A 15,540-nucleotide genomic window follows, 5' to 3' on the forward strand; every position below is an offset into this window, starting at 1 on the left:
AAATTGTTATGTAAAACTTGTTGATTTTTATTTTTTATTACAACGTTTTATTACCTCAACAAAGAAAAGGGTAATTATTGTTTCCAAGATGCTTATTTTGCAGTTCCGTTTAATTTATTGGAGTTATGTGCTTGGTCACATGTTGCGTGAATAAACAGTAGTCTCGGAAAAACTGTATAACCTATTAGATGAGTTTGACAAAACTCCTAGGGTTTGCTTTTTACTGGGTCAGGTTTTATAGGGTTTATCTTTTATGTCCAAGTAGGATTTCAGGTCAAATTACATTTAACTAGTGAGGATTCACTTAAGAAGCGATTACAAGAACATCTGACTGTTTGAAAGAGAATTATTAAGGACAAAGAAATTAATTGTTGACAGTAGTTTGCTTCTGCCAAGTGTAACGTTTAAAAATGCACTAAAGATATTAAGAACATTTAGAAAATGTTGCCAATACATTTCCAAACATAGAATAAGGTCACTGAAATGTGTTTTTTTTTTTTTTAAGCCAAACCAGGGTTTTAAGAAGATTTGGGGGAACAAAACATAAAACACACATAAATGCACATAGGCTACACAGTTTGTTTTTACTGTTTGACTTGTGAGGAGATGGATGATGTAAATTTCAACTGTCATAGAGACACAATCTAATACATGTGTAAATGTCTATGTGTATTTATATGTATGCACGTAAATATGGAATAGCATTCTGATAAAGAATTTGTAGGTTTGTAACTCATGGGAGGAATTGGAGAAGACATATATATTTATTTTTTCATTTTTTTGTTTAAATTTTATTTAAAGAAATTTAAGAAAGAAAGAAAGAAAGAAAGAAAGAAAGAAAGAAAGACAACTGTTAGGTTTTTCTGTGGCTGTGCTGCCTCCTGTTTTTCGCTCAATTGATCAATTGATCTTATAAAAGAAACTTGGATTCCCTCCCATTTGTCTTTAATAGGACACCTGAAAGCTCAATGCGTTCCAAAAAAAAAAAAAATGTTAAAAAACAAAAAAAAAGGGTCACGTTAGTTTAAAATACAGGTGGACCCCCTTGTTGGGGGTTGGGGCGGTGGGGGCGGAGTTTTCTTCATACCTGATGCTGTACACCTACTTTTCACAATCGCTGCGCTCGTGGGGTGGGTGCGCCCTATTTTTTTTTTTTTTTTTTTTTTTTTTTTTTTTTGTTCAATGGGACAACGTGCTGGGTGGGCATGAACCTTCTGTCTTTCCCTCCCTCTTTCTGAGCCATATAAGAGCCGAACTGTTATGGAGACCCCATCATACTGCAGTTCGCTGTTACTGAGAGAAGATGAGCACACGGATAATGAAATCCAACCCTGCCATGAAACTAATAGTGGTGAGTAACCAGAATTTCGCATTCTGCGCTTTTCCGTCAGACCAGCTGGGATACAGATGTTCTTCAAAAGGAGCAGGATCGTCTTGTTTTATCCTAACGCGTACACTCTTTAAGTAGGCATGAAGAGGTTTTCTCTATTTCTTTTTCTCGTTTTCTGTACGACTTCAAGTCACCCAGATGCTGAGTGTAAAACTGTGGAAAAACGCAATATTCCCCACTTTTGCGTTGAGCTGTGCGGTCAGTCGGTGCAGGTAGCTTTCCGGGCTCCGGATTATTATGTTCGCCACACTTACTCACCTTCCTCTTTTAATTTAGCTAATCATTTTTATTTCAAATGTAAATACTGTTTACTGGCATTATTAACGTTTAGCTGAGAGTCATGTTTTAGCTGCTGAAAATAGTTAATAGGATGAAGCACTGGTACATCTTAGGCTGTGTGTTATCAGTTGCATTAGACTGTGTATTTATCCTTTGCTAAGAAATACTGTCTCAACAATTTCATATCATATGAAACTCCCATTAACATTTCAGATCATGAATAAATTCTTTGCATGTAAAGCTAAACTTTGTTTATACTTATTGGTGTTTGCCTCCAGTAATAGGCAAAGCTCACGTTCCCTCATTTTTCACGTTAATAAACCCATACAAACAAGATATGTAATTCAGCCCTGAAGGACAGTTTACTTTAGCTCACATGTCATTGCTTTTGCTCATATACCTTTACAATGAATGATATTTTACTCTCCCAGGCCGGCCCCTCTTCCCCTTCCTCTTAGGGTATGTTTGACATGATACCAGTATGTTGTTTTTGAAATGTTCACCTCTTGGATCAAAGCAGTGTGCTTTGCATGCAGTGCAGATCTCTAAGGTTTTGCATATGGTAATAGCGATGTGTATCAGGTCAGAGACAGATCGCACTCTGTAACCCAGAACACTCGCTTCACTATCTGTCACTGTTGTCTGGGTGTTTTGTGTGTGTGTGTATGTGTGTGTGTGTGTGTGTGTGCGTGCATGCGTGCGTTTGTCACACAGCTGTGAAAGGAGCCCATGTTTTGGATGAATCCCAGTCGGTTAGAGATTCTGTTTGTGTGATGCATTCAAAGGACCTGGTTCTTTACATGCAAATGACTGGTGAGAGCGCAGCTACCAATTTTTTGTGCTCACGTCTCGGGGTGTTATGATTGCAGATCAGCTCCTCTCTGACTCAACTGAATCTTTTGCTCCCTACATGGTTCATTTTCAGTAACACATGATGCTCTGAGTTTTCCTTTAACAAGGGAATATTTCTTCCTCACCTGTCTGCTTTGGTGTTTTCCCGCCTGTCTCTAATTCGTGTTCCTCTCTTCTGAAACAAACGCATTTTGTTTGAGTTTTTCCCCCGGATGCAGTCAGTGGAAAACCTAATGCCGCTCTGTCTATTTGGATGAGAAAATATGTTTATATACGAGAAGTGCAAAGTAGTCTAAGCAGGTGTGGCGCCAGTGGACAGTTTGCGGGGTTTTTTTTTCTTCTTCCAATCCATGCCCCACTCACCACTTAAATCCATATGCAGAAGTTCTCGTCCCTCTTTTGCGCTTTGTGCTATCTGCAATCTCTGTATCCTTATCTCAGCGACCCCCACCTTCTTAAGTCTCTGTTGTGGCCGTTGGTTGAAGCACCAACTTCCCTAAACCTGGAGGCTTCTTTGCACACAGTGCACAGGGCACATGTGCAGAGGTAAATTAGCCAGCAATACTGACCTCCTCTTTTTTTCTTTTCTTTCTGCAAAACATTAGGATAGGGGTTTGGAACTGCATGAGCCAGGAGGAAATAATAATAATAAAAAAAGCTTGTGTTTGTCAGTGTCTAGGATCAAAATTGCACAACAACTAAGCAAGTTTGTGGATTCATAATGCAAAAATCACCTCTGCAAGTTGCTTCCTCACACCTAACTTCCCTTTTCCATCAACAGTAGCTCTGATAGCAGAAGTGTGTACCTGTGTGTGTGTTTGGGATGATTTATGAGTGCAGCACAGCAGTGACAAACTAACGGATCCAGACTGTGTTCAGTGCCTTGTAAAAGTATTCACACCCCTTAGACTTTTGTCCACATTTTGTTACAGTACACCCACGAGCTTCAGTGGATTCATTGGGACTTTGGAGATGAACACAAAATATTGCAAGGGATTTTTAGGACAATGATAAATATCCAACTGTTTCAAGTATAAAAAAGAAAGTGTGGCATTTATTACAGACCTCTTTTACATTTACATCCATAAATGAAGTGCAGCAAATTGCATCAGGAAGTCAACAAATGAGTGAAGTCAATAAGTTAAGACAGTCTATGTGTGCATCAGGTGTAGACAAAATTTAATGAATACAACAGTTGCTGCAAAATGCTAAAATCATACCCAAGCGCTTACATTAGTTCCACTCTAATCACTCTGCAGATTACATTAAAAACACGATGCAAATTTCTTCAGGAACAATGTTTCTGTCGACAAGAAGACTTTGATTTATTTGACTTGGAATTTGAACAGGCAGTTCCTAAAGTCCACCTATTTAAATGTGTGAAGTGTTTTTTGAATTCAATTTGTTTTTCAATTGTTTCAACTTAAGTCTGTAGAGAGATGAGAGTAGCAACTCTGACTTTGAATAAAATGCAAAAAAGAGGTTTCTTTCAATTTCAGACTGCAGTTTTTAAAAACTGAAAACATTGTGCATCATTTGCCTACGTAGTCCTATAACCTGCTCAAAATTCAAAGTTGTATTTATTTAAGTCGAAATTTGTTTGTGCCTAAATTGTGCCAAAAGTGTTTGGAATTGTTATTAAGTTAGTTTTGGCTGCTATCCAGACCTGCCAGCCTTTTTGATGTAGCTACTCTGACAAAAATAATGAGTCTTGTCATACAATTTGCATACTGTTTATCTTTGTAGATTTTAATCAGCATTTTAGAGTAGAAATGTTGTAACTTTAATAGCTAAAAGACATTTGAACATATTAAAATGCAAGCATTATTTAGGTATAGATACTAATTTATTACCTGTGCTCTTTAGATAAAAGATAAAATATAGGACTTTTTTATTGACTTAAATCTCAAAAGCAACTTTCTGTGCATTTTGCATCACATAAAATCGCCTTCTAAAAGCTTGAATTATGTGCCAAAGGTGCAATGCCTCTATATTTAGTCTGTTGCCCTCTGTGTGATCTTACAGTAAAATTATATGGTTATGTGATAATTATCTGACAATAAAAATCAGTTCTTACCTCCTCAATATAACCTTAGCCCTGTGAATATTACCTAAATATTTTTACTGCCTTGGACGGTTTCGGCTCTTTTAAGAGTGTGAAAATATATAATCCCGATTTTCCTGTCAATATCAATGTAGCTTATAACTGATATTTTTATTTCAAGTTAATCTGCAATGAAAATTTGCTTACAAAATACCAGAACACGACTTCACAAAGCCAAATTGAACATACTCGTATTGCACCGCCTGCTCAGCTCTAATGCAGGAACAATATTATTTTCAACGAAACCAAATATATTCTGAACATGATAACTGACAACTCTCACATTAACTCGCATACCTAAAAAAAAAAAAAACTTTATAATAGCAAATAATTTCCGAGACTTTCATGAACAAAGACCAAGGCTTGGCAGAGTGTCCCAAAGTCGCTCCAGATCTCTGTGTGGTTTAAAAAAAATGACTGATTTGATATTCAAGTGAGCTAACACAAACACACACATACACACACGCACGCACACACCAGAGGGCTGGAATCCCCCCTCAGACCACCTGCGCTCTACAGTTAACTGAATCCATGTGCTCGGTGCGAGAGCTGGTGTGGTGCGGTTTGCTCCCTTTGTGCCATTGGTCCTTTCCTCGTGCCATGACTTTCAAGCTAACCCCAAGGCAGGCCAAGCATGGAGTCTGGGCCTGTGTTGCATGTCAGTAATGCTGAAAGTTTAATGTAACTCGAACCCTTTAAATGTGTACGCTGAAAGACGCTTCACCGATAAACATTCGCATCAGAGGTAGTAATGACAACTTAAAGATCAAAGATTTATTAATTCACGAATTCCCCCCGCGCTAAGACCAAATTCACCGTTTGATGATGTAATTGGCATTCATGACTTCATTATCAAACCTCGGTTAACCGTCTTTATAGAGTGATCTTGTTTGAACTCTCTGTCCCTGCCTATCTCTCATCCGTTGCCTGAGGTAGTTTTCAGCTCTGTCATCAGGTTGGTCAAAAAAGAATCGGCTCCCTTTGGTCTTTTGGCGCCAACTGAAAAATAGACAATGCTTAAGTTCCCAATAGCAGCCTGTGATATATAAACAGAGTGAACAACTCAGGCTTTGCTCACTCAACGTCCTCTCACGTTCAGTAAACAATTGTCTGGATCTGAGTATATTTGCTTCACAGCCTATGGAAGTCTTGTTTCTCCGTCAGGCAGTTTTACATGAAAGAGTTTACAAGTTGCACCGCCCCTTGTGTGTCGTTCAAGCACGCTTATGTAGGTTCTTTAAAATCCTGCTTCCAGTCATACCGCCGTCCCATCCTTTCCTCTCAGCTGGATGAGCTCCATGATGGGCGTCTTGGCTTCCCAGAAAATGGTGACAGTATAATTATGACAGTATAATTTAGGTTTCCAGGGGTTGTCCAGGATGTCTTGATATGGCGGCTTCTGAAGTGAGGAGAAGGGTAAAAAGTTCAATATCTCTCTAACAGTTGGTGGAAGCCCTTACTCACAAAAAGCCATCTATACTTATGGCCAAGAGCTGCTCGTGTGGTTTGTTGTTGGAACGGTGTCTGTTTTTGAAAGAAAATATATTCTATTACTGTATTTACTTACTCAGACGATTTCTGATTGACTAAATCATAAACAGCTATTTATTTAATTGAAACTCATATAGCATTTGCTGTCCTGCACAGATCTATTTGGACATGAACAGTGTCTATATCATGATTCATGTTGTGTTGGGTTTATTCCTGCGTTGTTTATTCTTTGTGTTGAGTGTCTAACGTTTTTTTTCTCTTTGTGATTTTGTTAATATTCGTAGACTAATGGTTTTTTCCCCTTTGGTTTGTGGATCATTTTATTCAGTGCAGCTCTCTGTGTTCTTTTTGTTTATTAGTCTCTTTCCTTCACTTACCCTGTTTAATACTCTGTCTCGGATTTTTGGCATTCTCCTGATTTGACCCACCTGGTTTCCATAGCACTTGAATGTCGAACTGAACTCAATCCGTAAGTTTTTCATATCTATCTTCTTTGGATTTTTTTTTTTAGCCCAAATAAATTATTTATTTTAATCTACTCAGAGCTGTGTTTTTCCCACCACCTGTAAGTGTTATTTATTCAACAGTGGTTGGAAATACTTTATTTACAATGTCCTTTATTGTGGCGTTGAACATTTTAGCTAACCCTATTTTACACGGCACAATTTTTAGTTTAGTTAATTATTAATAATTTTTCCAGCAATTAAATGTTTTCTCTGACATTATTTGACTGCTGTTGCATGTCTATAGCTTTTAAAATGTCCTTTTTAACTGTTAGTAAGAATATTATTTAGCATTAAAATTAACACAGGTGTTAGCCTTGAGCCGTTAGCACTGAGCTGTTAGCCTTTGGCCAGACTGATTCCAGAGGTTCTGCGTAGCTCAGGTTTAAATAACCTTTTTGACAAAGGGTATTGATACTGATGAATAGGTTTATTTATCCACCAGTGTTTATTTTCTTTATTTAAATGCGGTGAGGCGCAGAGGGAAATTCTACTAAACAGTTGCCATGACGCAACCTGAGCACGGTGGACATCGGAGATGGAAACAGATTCTTCAATATATATGTTGTGTTTGAAATTAGAATGTTGTAATAAAATAATTGTGTGGATATACGTGTGTTTTATATGTGTTTTTACTGATATTACAAACACTAAGTTGTCTGGGACAAAAATGGCATTTACATCTGGCCCAGACGCCTCAGTGTATGACGGGCTACCAGTGGTCTGGGTCTGGTTTCAGAGGTGAAACGGTGTATTATGGTTCAGCTATGGTTCATAAACCAGAGCTGGTCTATGATATATGGACCATATACAGATGTGAACTGGTCCACACCTGGCCCAGTTCTGGCTGCACATGGGCCACATCTGGCAAACCAGCACTGGGCCTTTGGGGCCCGTCCTTCATTGTGCCATGTAGGTCAGATGTAAGGGTCAGCTTTGGGCCACATCTGGCCCAGACCAATTTTGCTATGTGGGCAAACGTTGTCTGAAAGTCGTCTGAACGTCCGTGTGTGACATTTTTATAAAATGCGGTTACTAGCTTCAATACTCCACTTAGGCACTAGGGGGCTCCACGCCCAGCCAAACATTATCCTCTGCATTCAAATAATGGCTAGGTCCAATTTTTCTCATTCCCTTCCCTGCAATAATCTAAATGAGAAATCCAAGAAGTACTTTCATTTCAAAAATACGTATATTCTACCGAGTGACGTCACTTCCTAACTCGGATTGTACTCGGATTTCTGCAGTCATGAAACGACGCTTCTGTATTTCACATGAAACTGATGGAATCTACCTTCTTCGGTAAGTTATTGGTTTCTATACTTATTTCTATCATATTCTGAGCAAGCATGTGGTTAGGGCGTAATAATTTTAACAAAAATCTAAATGTTCAATCTGATCCAGCATGTTGTTTAGCCTGTGGTTTATCCTGAGCTACTGTCACCTCAGTAAACACCGTCTGTCTTTTCCTTCTCTCTGATCATCAGCTACAAAATAATATGCAGCTGGACATATTGATGCCTCGGCATTAACTGGTAGCACAGCACAAAGTACTAAGTGACGTTATGCTTTGTGCCAGTTGTAGTTAAATTAGACAGAAATGTTACCTGGCTGAAGATGTCAAACCTCAAAGCAGGAACCCAAGAGGATCAGGGTGAAAAGTTTTTGTATGGTAATTAGCATTATTAGCTGCAAAGAGAGAGAGGTGTTTATGGTTTCCTTCAGTTTGATCCCTTTATTTTGCTTCGATTTGATGAGGAGTTTTAAAAACCACCTGCCTTTGCTACAGTATTACAGACTACTTAGAAATGCATGACAATCAAGTACTAATGGACAAAACTTGGCTTAATTAAATAAATCATGCTGATGTTCATGGAAGTTGTTTAATTAAATGTTTTTGTTACAGGTGAACTGAGATATATTCAGATTCTGAGGAAAAGCCACAGATCCAGAGGATCTCCCCCATGACCAGCAGCTCCATGCAGCCACAGCCTCCCACATGTTCTCCACCGTCATCATCTTATCCACTCTGATGATCCACCAGCTGCTCTGTGTTCACGTGTAGCCGTTTAATCCACAGTTAAATGCAAATAAAGGTTGGTGTGGTGGGAGTTTTGTCTGTTTTAGGAGTTTTCCTGCGTTAATCCAGGTGAGCTGCAGCAGAGACTCATCTAAAAGCAGGACCAAGGGTCCTGACCTCCAGGGCTGAAAACCCCCAGTCTGCATTGTTTTCTTTGGCCACTGGGTAACAAATGCTTAGAGTTATTTTACATTGTAAGTGTAACGTCTTCAACGCCTTAGAGGAGGTGAAGGAGACGGCCTGGGCAAACCACAGCAAGCTGTTCTGACCCGACTGACAGTCCCTGGTTCTGCTGAACAGACGGACTCACTAGATGGTCTCGGCCTTCCAGCTTCCACTGGAGAAAAAAATTAGAAGTCCTGAATCAAAAACTGGAGTCAGGAGCTGTTCAGAAATAAATAGCATGTATAATTCTTTGAAAACGTAATTAGCCTTTCTCTTCACATTATTCCTCCCTTCCATCAGGGGCAGTACTGTTTAAATACTTAAATATCGACTTTTAAATTCTTTACTTTTTTAGCTGGATCTCTTAAGGGACCTGATTTGCTGTCTGCAACATTTTATCCAAAATCCTCTCAAACCACCAAGCAGAGCAGCAGAGCGAACGGGGTGGAGAGAGAAGTCTCTCTGCTCACCATCACCTGGTGACTGAAATATTTAGTAAGTATAAACTCATGTACCTGTCAGTCTAAAATTGTGCGAATTGTCGTACATTATCCTATAGGAGGACTTTGTCGTGCATGTTTCTCTGTAGCCAGTGAAACATTTTGTTTCATAAAACCATGAAACGTTTCTTTATAAAATATGCATTTTATGTTTTTCTGAGGCTTTACCAAAGAACCAAGGGTCAGATTCAGAACACCAAAACAGTTTTGAGAAGGCTCAGGTTGTCTCTTTATTTATTAATTTTTTATTAGTTTGTGGATATGTCAACACTCATGAAATCAGTTCTGGTGTAAATATCTCTTCTAAAATATTTTTAAGAAGGGTTGGTTCTTAAATGCTGACTTTGCCTTGATTTATTATTATTGTTGTTGTTTTTTTTTCTAACCCCTTGTTTTGTTATTTTTTTTGTTTTGTTTTTTTTTTTTGTTCTAAGGTTTTTTTATTGATTTTTTTTTGGTTCTTTTTTTTTTTTATTAATTGTTGTTCTTTTTTTTAATCATATTTTGTCTTGGTAGTCTTTAATGTTAATTCTCTAAAATTAATGCATTCTTTGCCAAGTGTTTTAGGTGGTTGTCATCGATTTTATAATTTGTTACAACATTGGATTAATATCCCTAGGAAATGGAAGACAACTGTTCCACATGCAAACCTTGCATTCCAATAAAATTGCTGCTATATTAGCATTTCCACAGACCTAGCATTTATAGCATTTTAGTTTGACCGACTGCAAATGTCCGCCGAAAGTTGTCAGCAAACTTCCTGCGGATATTCAACTGAAAGTCCACCGAAAGTTTAGTAGTGTTTAATTTTTGAGTCCGGAAAACATCTTCACGAACGTCGGCGGACATTCAATGGTGTTTCATTTTTTATTCCGGAAACGTCGGACATTTATCGAATGTTCAAGACAACGTTCAGCAGATGTCGTCCGAACATTCAATGCTAGCTGGGTAATCATACCTCCTCGGTGTCTAAGCTTCCTGGTTTTCATTGCTTCTTGTGTTATTGTGCTCATCCTGTCATGTCATCAGTTTTGTAAGTTCCTATGTTCCTTCAATAAATCGTCTGCACTACTCCCACTGGTAGTTTGGACATAAAAACAAGGAAAGGAAAATTGATCACATAATCTTTAAAAGAAATCCCTCCTTACATTTGTCATTAATTGATTGAGTAAAGCAATGAGATGTCTTATATTTCTCAGAATTCAATCAAATGAACAGTAAAGTCTATTACCTAACAATTTCATTAAGACAAAAAAAAAAACACTTTTCAGCTCAGCTGACTGGGAAATTACAGCAAGGTAGCTCTTGTTCTAACCAGAAAGGTCCTTTCAGGTGGAATGCTCATGGTTCTGGTTCAGTCAATTAAAATATTTAACAAAGTCATGCAGGGACTGACTCCAGTTACAACTAAACAAAACAAAACGTTGCTAGAAATTGTACAAAAATTTTACAAAAAAAAAAACAAAAAAACAACGTAATTAAAGAAAACCAAACATTTATCGCAACAAATTTGCCAAGATTTTCCAGACTCAGCTGGGGAGCTTCTTGCTGATTCTGTGTTATTGTTTCCTTTTCTTTGTGTCAGGACACAGCAGCTCACTGGGAGACTTCATCCTCTGGGAAAAGAGTCGCTTCGTCGGCCTGACTGTGGGAAACATTTGGCTTTCGGAATAAAAAATTGAATCTGTTTTAATTTATATATACATACATTTTTTGATCATATTCATTGAACTAAACAGAGGCTTGTCATGTAAAGAAGCTATGATTGAGATAAAGATTCCTGAGTGGAGTTTCCAATGTGAATTATTGAAATGAAAAAAAAAAAAAAGACTAGCTCTATTTCAGAATAATAATTTATTGCCTTTTAAATTTAGTTATTTACAATACCTTCTGGAATTCTAAATTTGCAAAATAAGATTATTTATATATGTTACATGTCGGTTCTTATCCACAGGCATTCTTAAAATCTTCACTTCTGACGACAGAACATGGACCTGGGAATAACATCACAACCAACTTTAATGAATATGTTAGATTGTGCTTAGTGACAAGCTAATTATTAGCAATACAAGCAAGCTAAGTATATTCCCCTCAGTAAATGAACATTTTGCCTACACTTGCTTTAAATTAGAATCTTTTTAAATAACAAATATTATTAAATAAATAAATAACAGTCATCACCACTTTTTGTAGTTATGCAGCCATAAGAGATTTAGATTCTTGGTTGCTTAAAACCACCTGACATTTGACATTCATGTTTATATTGGAAATTCTGACTACTTAATAAAAATTTTATGTACTACGTTCTTCAACTTGAAATTCTGTATGGATAATTTTTTTTTTATTTTTACTTTTTTTATTCAAACAATAAAGTGGAGAAATTTCAGAAGACCAAGAGTTTATCACTCTTTTCAAACGTCCAAGCTTAGTTGGAAAGTGGCATTTGTTGCAAAGCGTTGAATATCCACTGGTGCAGAGCATTTAGAGGTAAATCGCATGTATTGTAATGATCGCCTTGAGACAATTTATCTGTTCATTTTCCCAAATCTGCAACATTAGAGTTTCCACAGTTTAATATTGCTGCACAGGAAACTTGGAGGGCAGAAAAATCAAACGACTGGGGTTAAACGAAATGATCGAGTGGTTACAGTTATTTTAGTACGATCAAAGATGTTTCTAATGTTTGATCATATTTTTGTTTTAATAAGCATCTATGACATTTCAAGTTAACTTGCTGTTGTGGCTTTTTATCCATTCTTGTAATTGCTTTGCTCTGTTTAGTTGTCCCAGTAATTAGGCTACTTAGATCTGCAGAACCCTCTGGTGACCCTCTGCCTCTACATCAGCACACATCATCAGTAGTTCATCATGTTTCCAAACTTAATAGGATGTGGCTTCACGGCCCTAATGGCAAATGTATACACTGTGATTGTGGGTTTGAGCCCTGATGGGGCCACCCATACTACAAACAAACCCATGCAGTTATGGTTCTCCTCAGTGAGCTGCTGCAGATGAAAGCTTGCCCTTAAAAACGCTGTATTCAGAGTTTGATAGGTTTTGCCGGGAAAACCGCCGCACTCGCCAGACCGTTTGAAGCTTGGGTTTCTATTATGGTGTTTAAAAAACGTTCATCTATTTTTGCCATCCTCTTTTGTGAGCAACATCGCAAAGAAAAGCAGTAACAGATTAAAAAAATGAGCAGTATTCAGCGCTAAATTATATGCACAGCGCACGAACGGTAATGAATTGGTAAGAAGGAAAGCTCAAAGCAGCTTAAATGCTTTTATTCTATTTATATTGTATAAATTAGTTTTGTATTATATCTCTTTTTTTATGATGAATTTAATGTTTAATGTTTATTTAGATGCTCAGTGCACCATGGGTTTGAGAGTAATTTCAATCCTGTGTATGTCCTGTATATATCGCAGATTTTGATAATAAATTTTACTTTGACATATTTACGTACACTATGTAAAAAATACAATAAACATATCCATTGTTGCTTTGGTCACACATTTATTTATTATTTTTAAAATTTTCATTTGAACTGCATGTACGATCATAGCCTGGCCTGTTTAACAACTTTGTGTTTTCTCATTTACTAGCAAATACAGCTGACCCTGATATATTTACCTACACTGTAATAAAATACACACGTTTTTATTCCGCTTACATTTAGCCTGAATAAAATGTTCTGTTTTCTGGTCAGCTAGGATTACAAAAGTTATCCGTATTGTTGAGCGTCGGAATGGTATGAGTGAATTTTATTTTAAGAATTCTTTATTGCTCACTGACAATTCAGCAATTTACATACTTTATGGTTTTGTGGGGTTTCGCCTGCAAAGACAGTCTGTTTCCCAGAGATTTTGGAGAGATGGAATGTGTGAATTGACCTTTGCACAAAAAGCCTTGAGGTGTGTGTGCTTTGCTGTAGAATAAACTTGTAAACCTTATGCCATCATGAAGAATTAACATTTTGAGGAATTATTGAAGCAACACTTTAGCAATAAGCTGGCAAGTTAAAGCTTTAGTAGAAATTCGTCTTACAAATTTTGGATGACCCAATCGTAGCACCGAATTAGTTTCAAAGCTTCTCAATGACAACAAAGTCAGTCTTTTGCTCTTGTTTGCAACAGAAAATCTGTGAGCAGAGTTGAAGAAATCTATGTGAGTAAGTTGCCCTGCATGTCCCATTTCTTTTCAGGAGGAATGGGCCTAAAATCCAGCAAAACAGTTTGGAAATATCTGAAATTGCAGCAACTATAAACATCTCTCTCGTTATTCTGATATTTAGCAATTTGTCCTATTTTACACCTGGAAAGGTTTTAATCTGATTAAATGTTAGATGGTTGACTTTTTGTGTCCTTTTATAGAGTGAAAATACCTGTTTTTAACTAATGCTTGATGAAACAGTTCTGTATGCTATCTCCCTCACACTTGCCATGAAACATCAAATTCTTACCACAAATATTAAGAAAACAAATCTTTGGCAAAACGTGTGATGCAATGGTGAAGTTCCCCTCGAAAATATCTCTCCTTTACCCTGATGACGATCTTGTTCCAACAAATACTGAACTGTGTTTCGTGGTAAATCACAAGTACAGATGCACACACGCAGGAAACAAATCGGTAGTTTAAAAGTTTGGTAAACTGTAGAACAGAATGTTTTGTACTCTGGTGGCAAACAGGGGAAAGCCCAGCAAACCTCTAGCAGCTCCCTTTATGTGCTGCAGCCAGGACAGGAGGCCGCAGAGCTCAAAGACCAACACTAAGGAAGACCGTAATTGTACGTGAAGCTCAACAAACAGGCAGCAAACACACACTCATAGAAAACACATTCCTGAGAGAGCACACTTGTTTGTTGAACGCGTTTTAAGATGCACGCTTTAAACATGCGCACGAACAATGCACGCAAAATCTATTGTTAGCTGCCCAAGCAGTAAGGATGAAACCCTGCCAAAGGGAAAGTCCGCTGAGCCAATGGCTGAGGCCCTTAGAGGAGGGAGCCTGGTGGGTGACATCTGGTCTGCATGTGGGCTGGTCCTGCTTCATGGCTGCATGTCTGACATGCTTCCCAATTAATGTCCTAAATTTGAGGCCTGACCGAAGCTTTATACATCTTGCGCAGGCAGCGGGTGACATGTGAGTTGGTTAATGAAGCAATATCTAAATTGGTTTGTGGCAGGAGTCGTACAGACAGCTTCTCTGTGCCAGATAACATTGTTACATCCACAAGCAACAGAGGCGATGTTGCCTGCGGATACAGGCAGGTTGTTTCCCTGCATTGAAGCAGTGAAGTTGCTGCCGAGTTTCTTCTCAGACTTTAAATCAAGGCCATTAAGAGCTTTTACCTCAGCCACATTGACCTTCATTTGAACTCATTCTGTGGATGGTTTGGTTTGGCACGAATTCATAAATTAATGAGTGAAAAAACATTAGAGTCTTTTGTTGGCATGGGGGATTTTAACCCATGCTGTCAAATCGCTTTGCTAAACCGAATTCCTTTCTCTTGCAGCTCTTCACGGCTTCTTTCTCATGGGCCTTTCAGGAGCAACCCGTGCCACCAAAGTACCAGTACAGAGATCCAGTGACATCTCAGGTCCATTCTTGTGACCAGTGCCCCCCCGGTACATCCGTCAAACGACACTGCACCGCTGACACGCCAACCGAATGCCAGCCCTGTCCTGAGAGGCATTTTGCTGAGAACTGGCACTGGGGGGACACGTGCCAGTACTGTACCTCGGTACGTACAACACAAATGGGTCTACAGACATTCCTATCAGACAGGATTTGATTGATTTATTTACTTTGCTGCACACTTAAGATTTACATTTAAATAATACTCTCCTGTGTCTGAGATTTGACGCATCTTCAGAAAGTCAATTTACTTTTATTTTACTTCCTTAATGTTATAATCCTCAAATCCTGTTGTCCAATCACCTTTTGCTGTTTTCTTTTGTCCAACCTTTAGCTGACGCTGATATTTTTATATTCATTGAGTTAAACTGAGGCTGCAACTAACGATTATTTTACTTATTGATTTGGTGATTAAACGGATGACAAATAGGCACATTCTGCCAGATTTGTCATTTAACCACTTAAGCTTATTTTATGCATTATTAGAAACATATAAGAATACTTAATCACACAAATAATTTAATTACTTTTTAAAATAA

At 37.9% G+C, this 15,540-nt stretch overlaps 1 protein-coding gene across 1 annotated transcript in view; it reads left to right on the top strand.

Moving 5' to 3' along the window:
- The first annotated feature begins 1,178 nt into the window (after positions 1-1,178).
- Positions 1,179-15,540, top strand: part of LOC103151163 (tumor necrosis factor receptor superfamily member 11B-like) — a 28,133-nt gene continuing 13,771 nt past the window's right edge. Inside the window, exons 1-2 of the mRNA XM_007571054.2 lie at positions 1,179-1,351; positions 14,880-15,107. Of these exons, the coding sequence (XP_007571116.1) occupies positions 1,304-1,351; positions 14,880-15,107 (276 nt within the window). The 5' untranslated portion in view covers positions 1,179-1,303. The remainder of the gene's footprint in view (positions 1,352-14,879; positions 15,108-15,540) is intronic.

The sequence above is a fragment of the Poecilia formosa genome, unplaced genomic scaffold (assembly GCF_000485575.1).
Source record: "Poecilia formosa unplaced genomic scaffold, Poecilia_formosa-5.1.2 Scaffold273, whole genome shotgun sequence".
NCBI classification, from domain to species: domain Eukaryota; kingdom Metazoa; phylum Chordata; class Actinopteri; order Cyprinodontiformes; family Poeciliidae; genus Poecilia; species Poecilia formosa.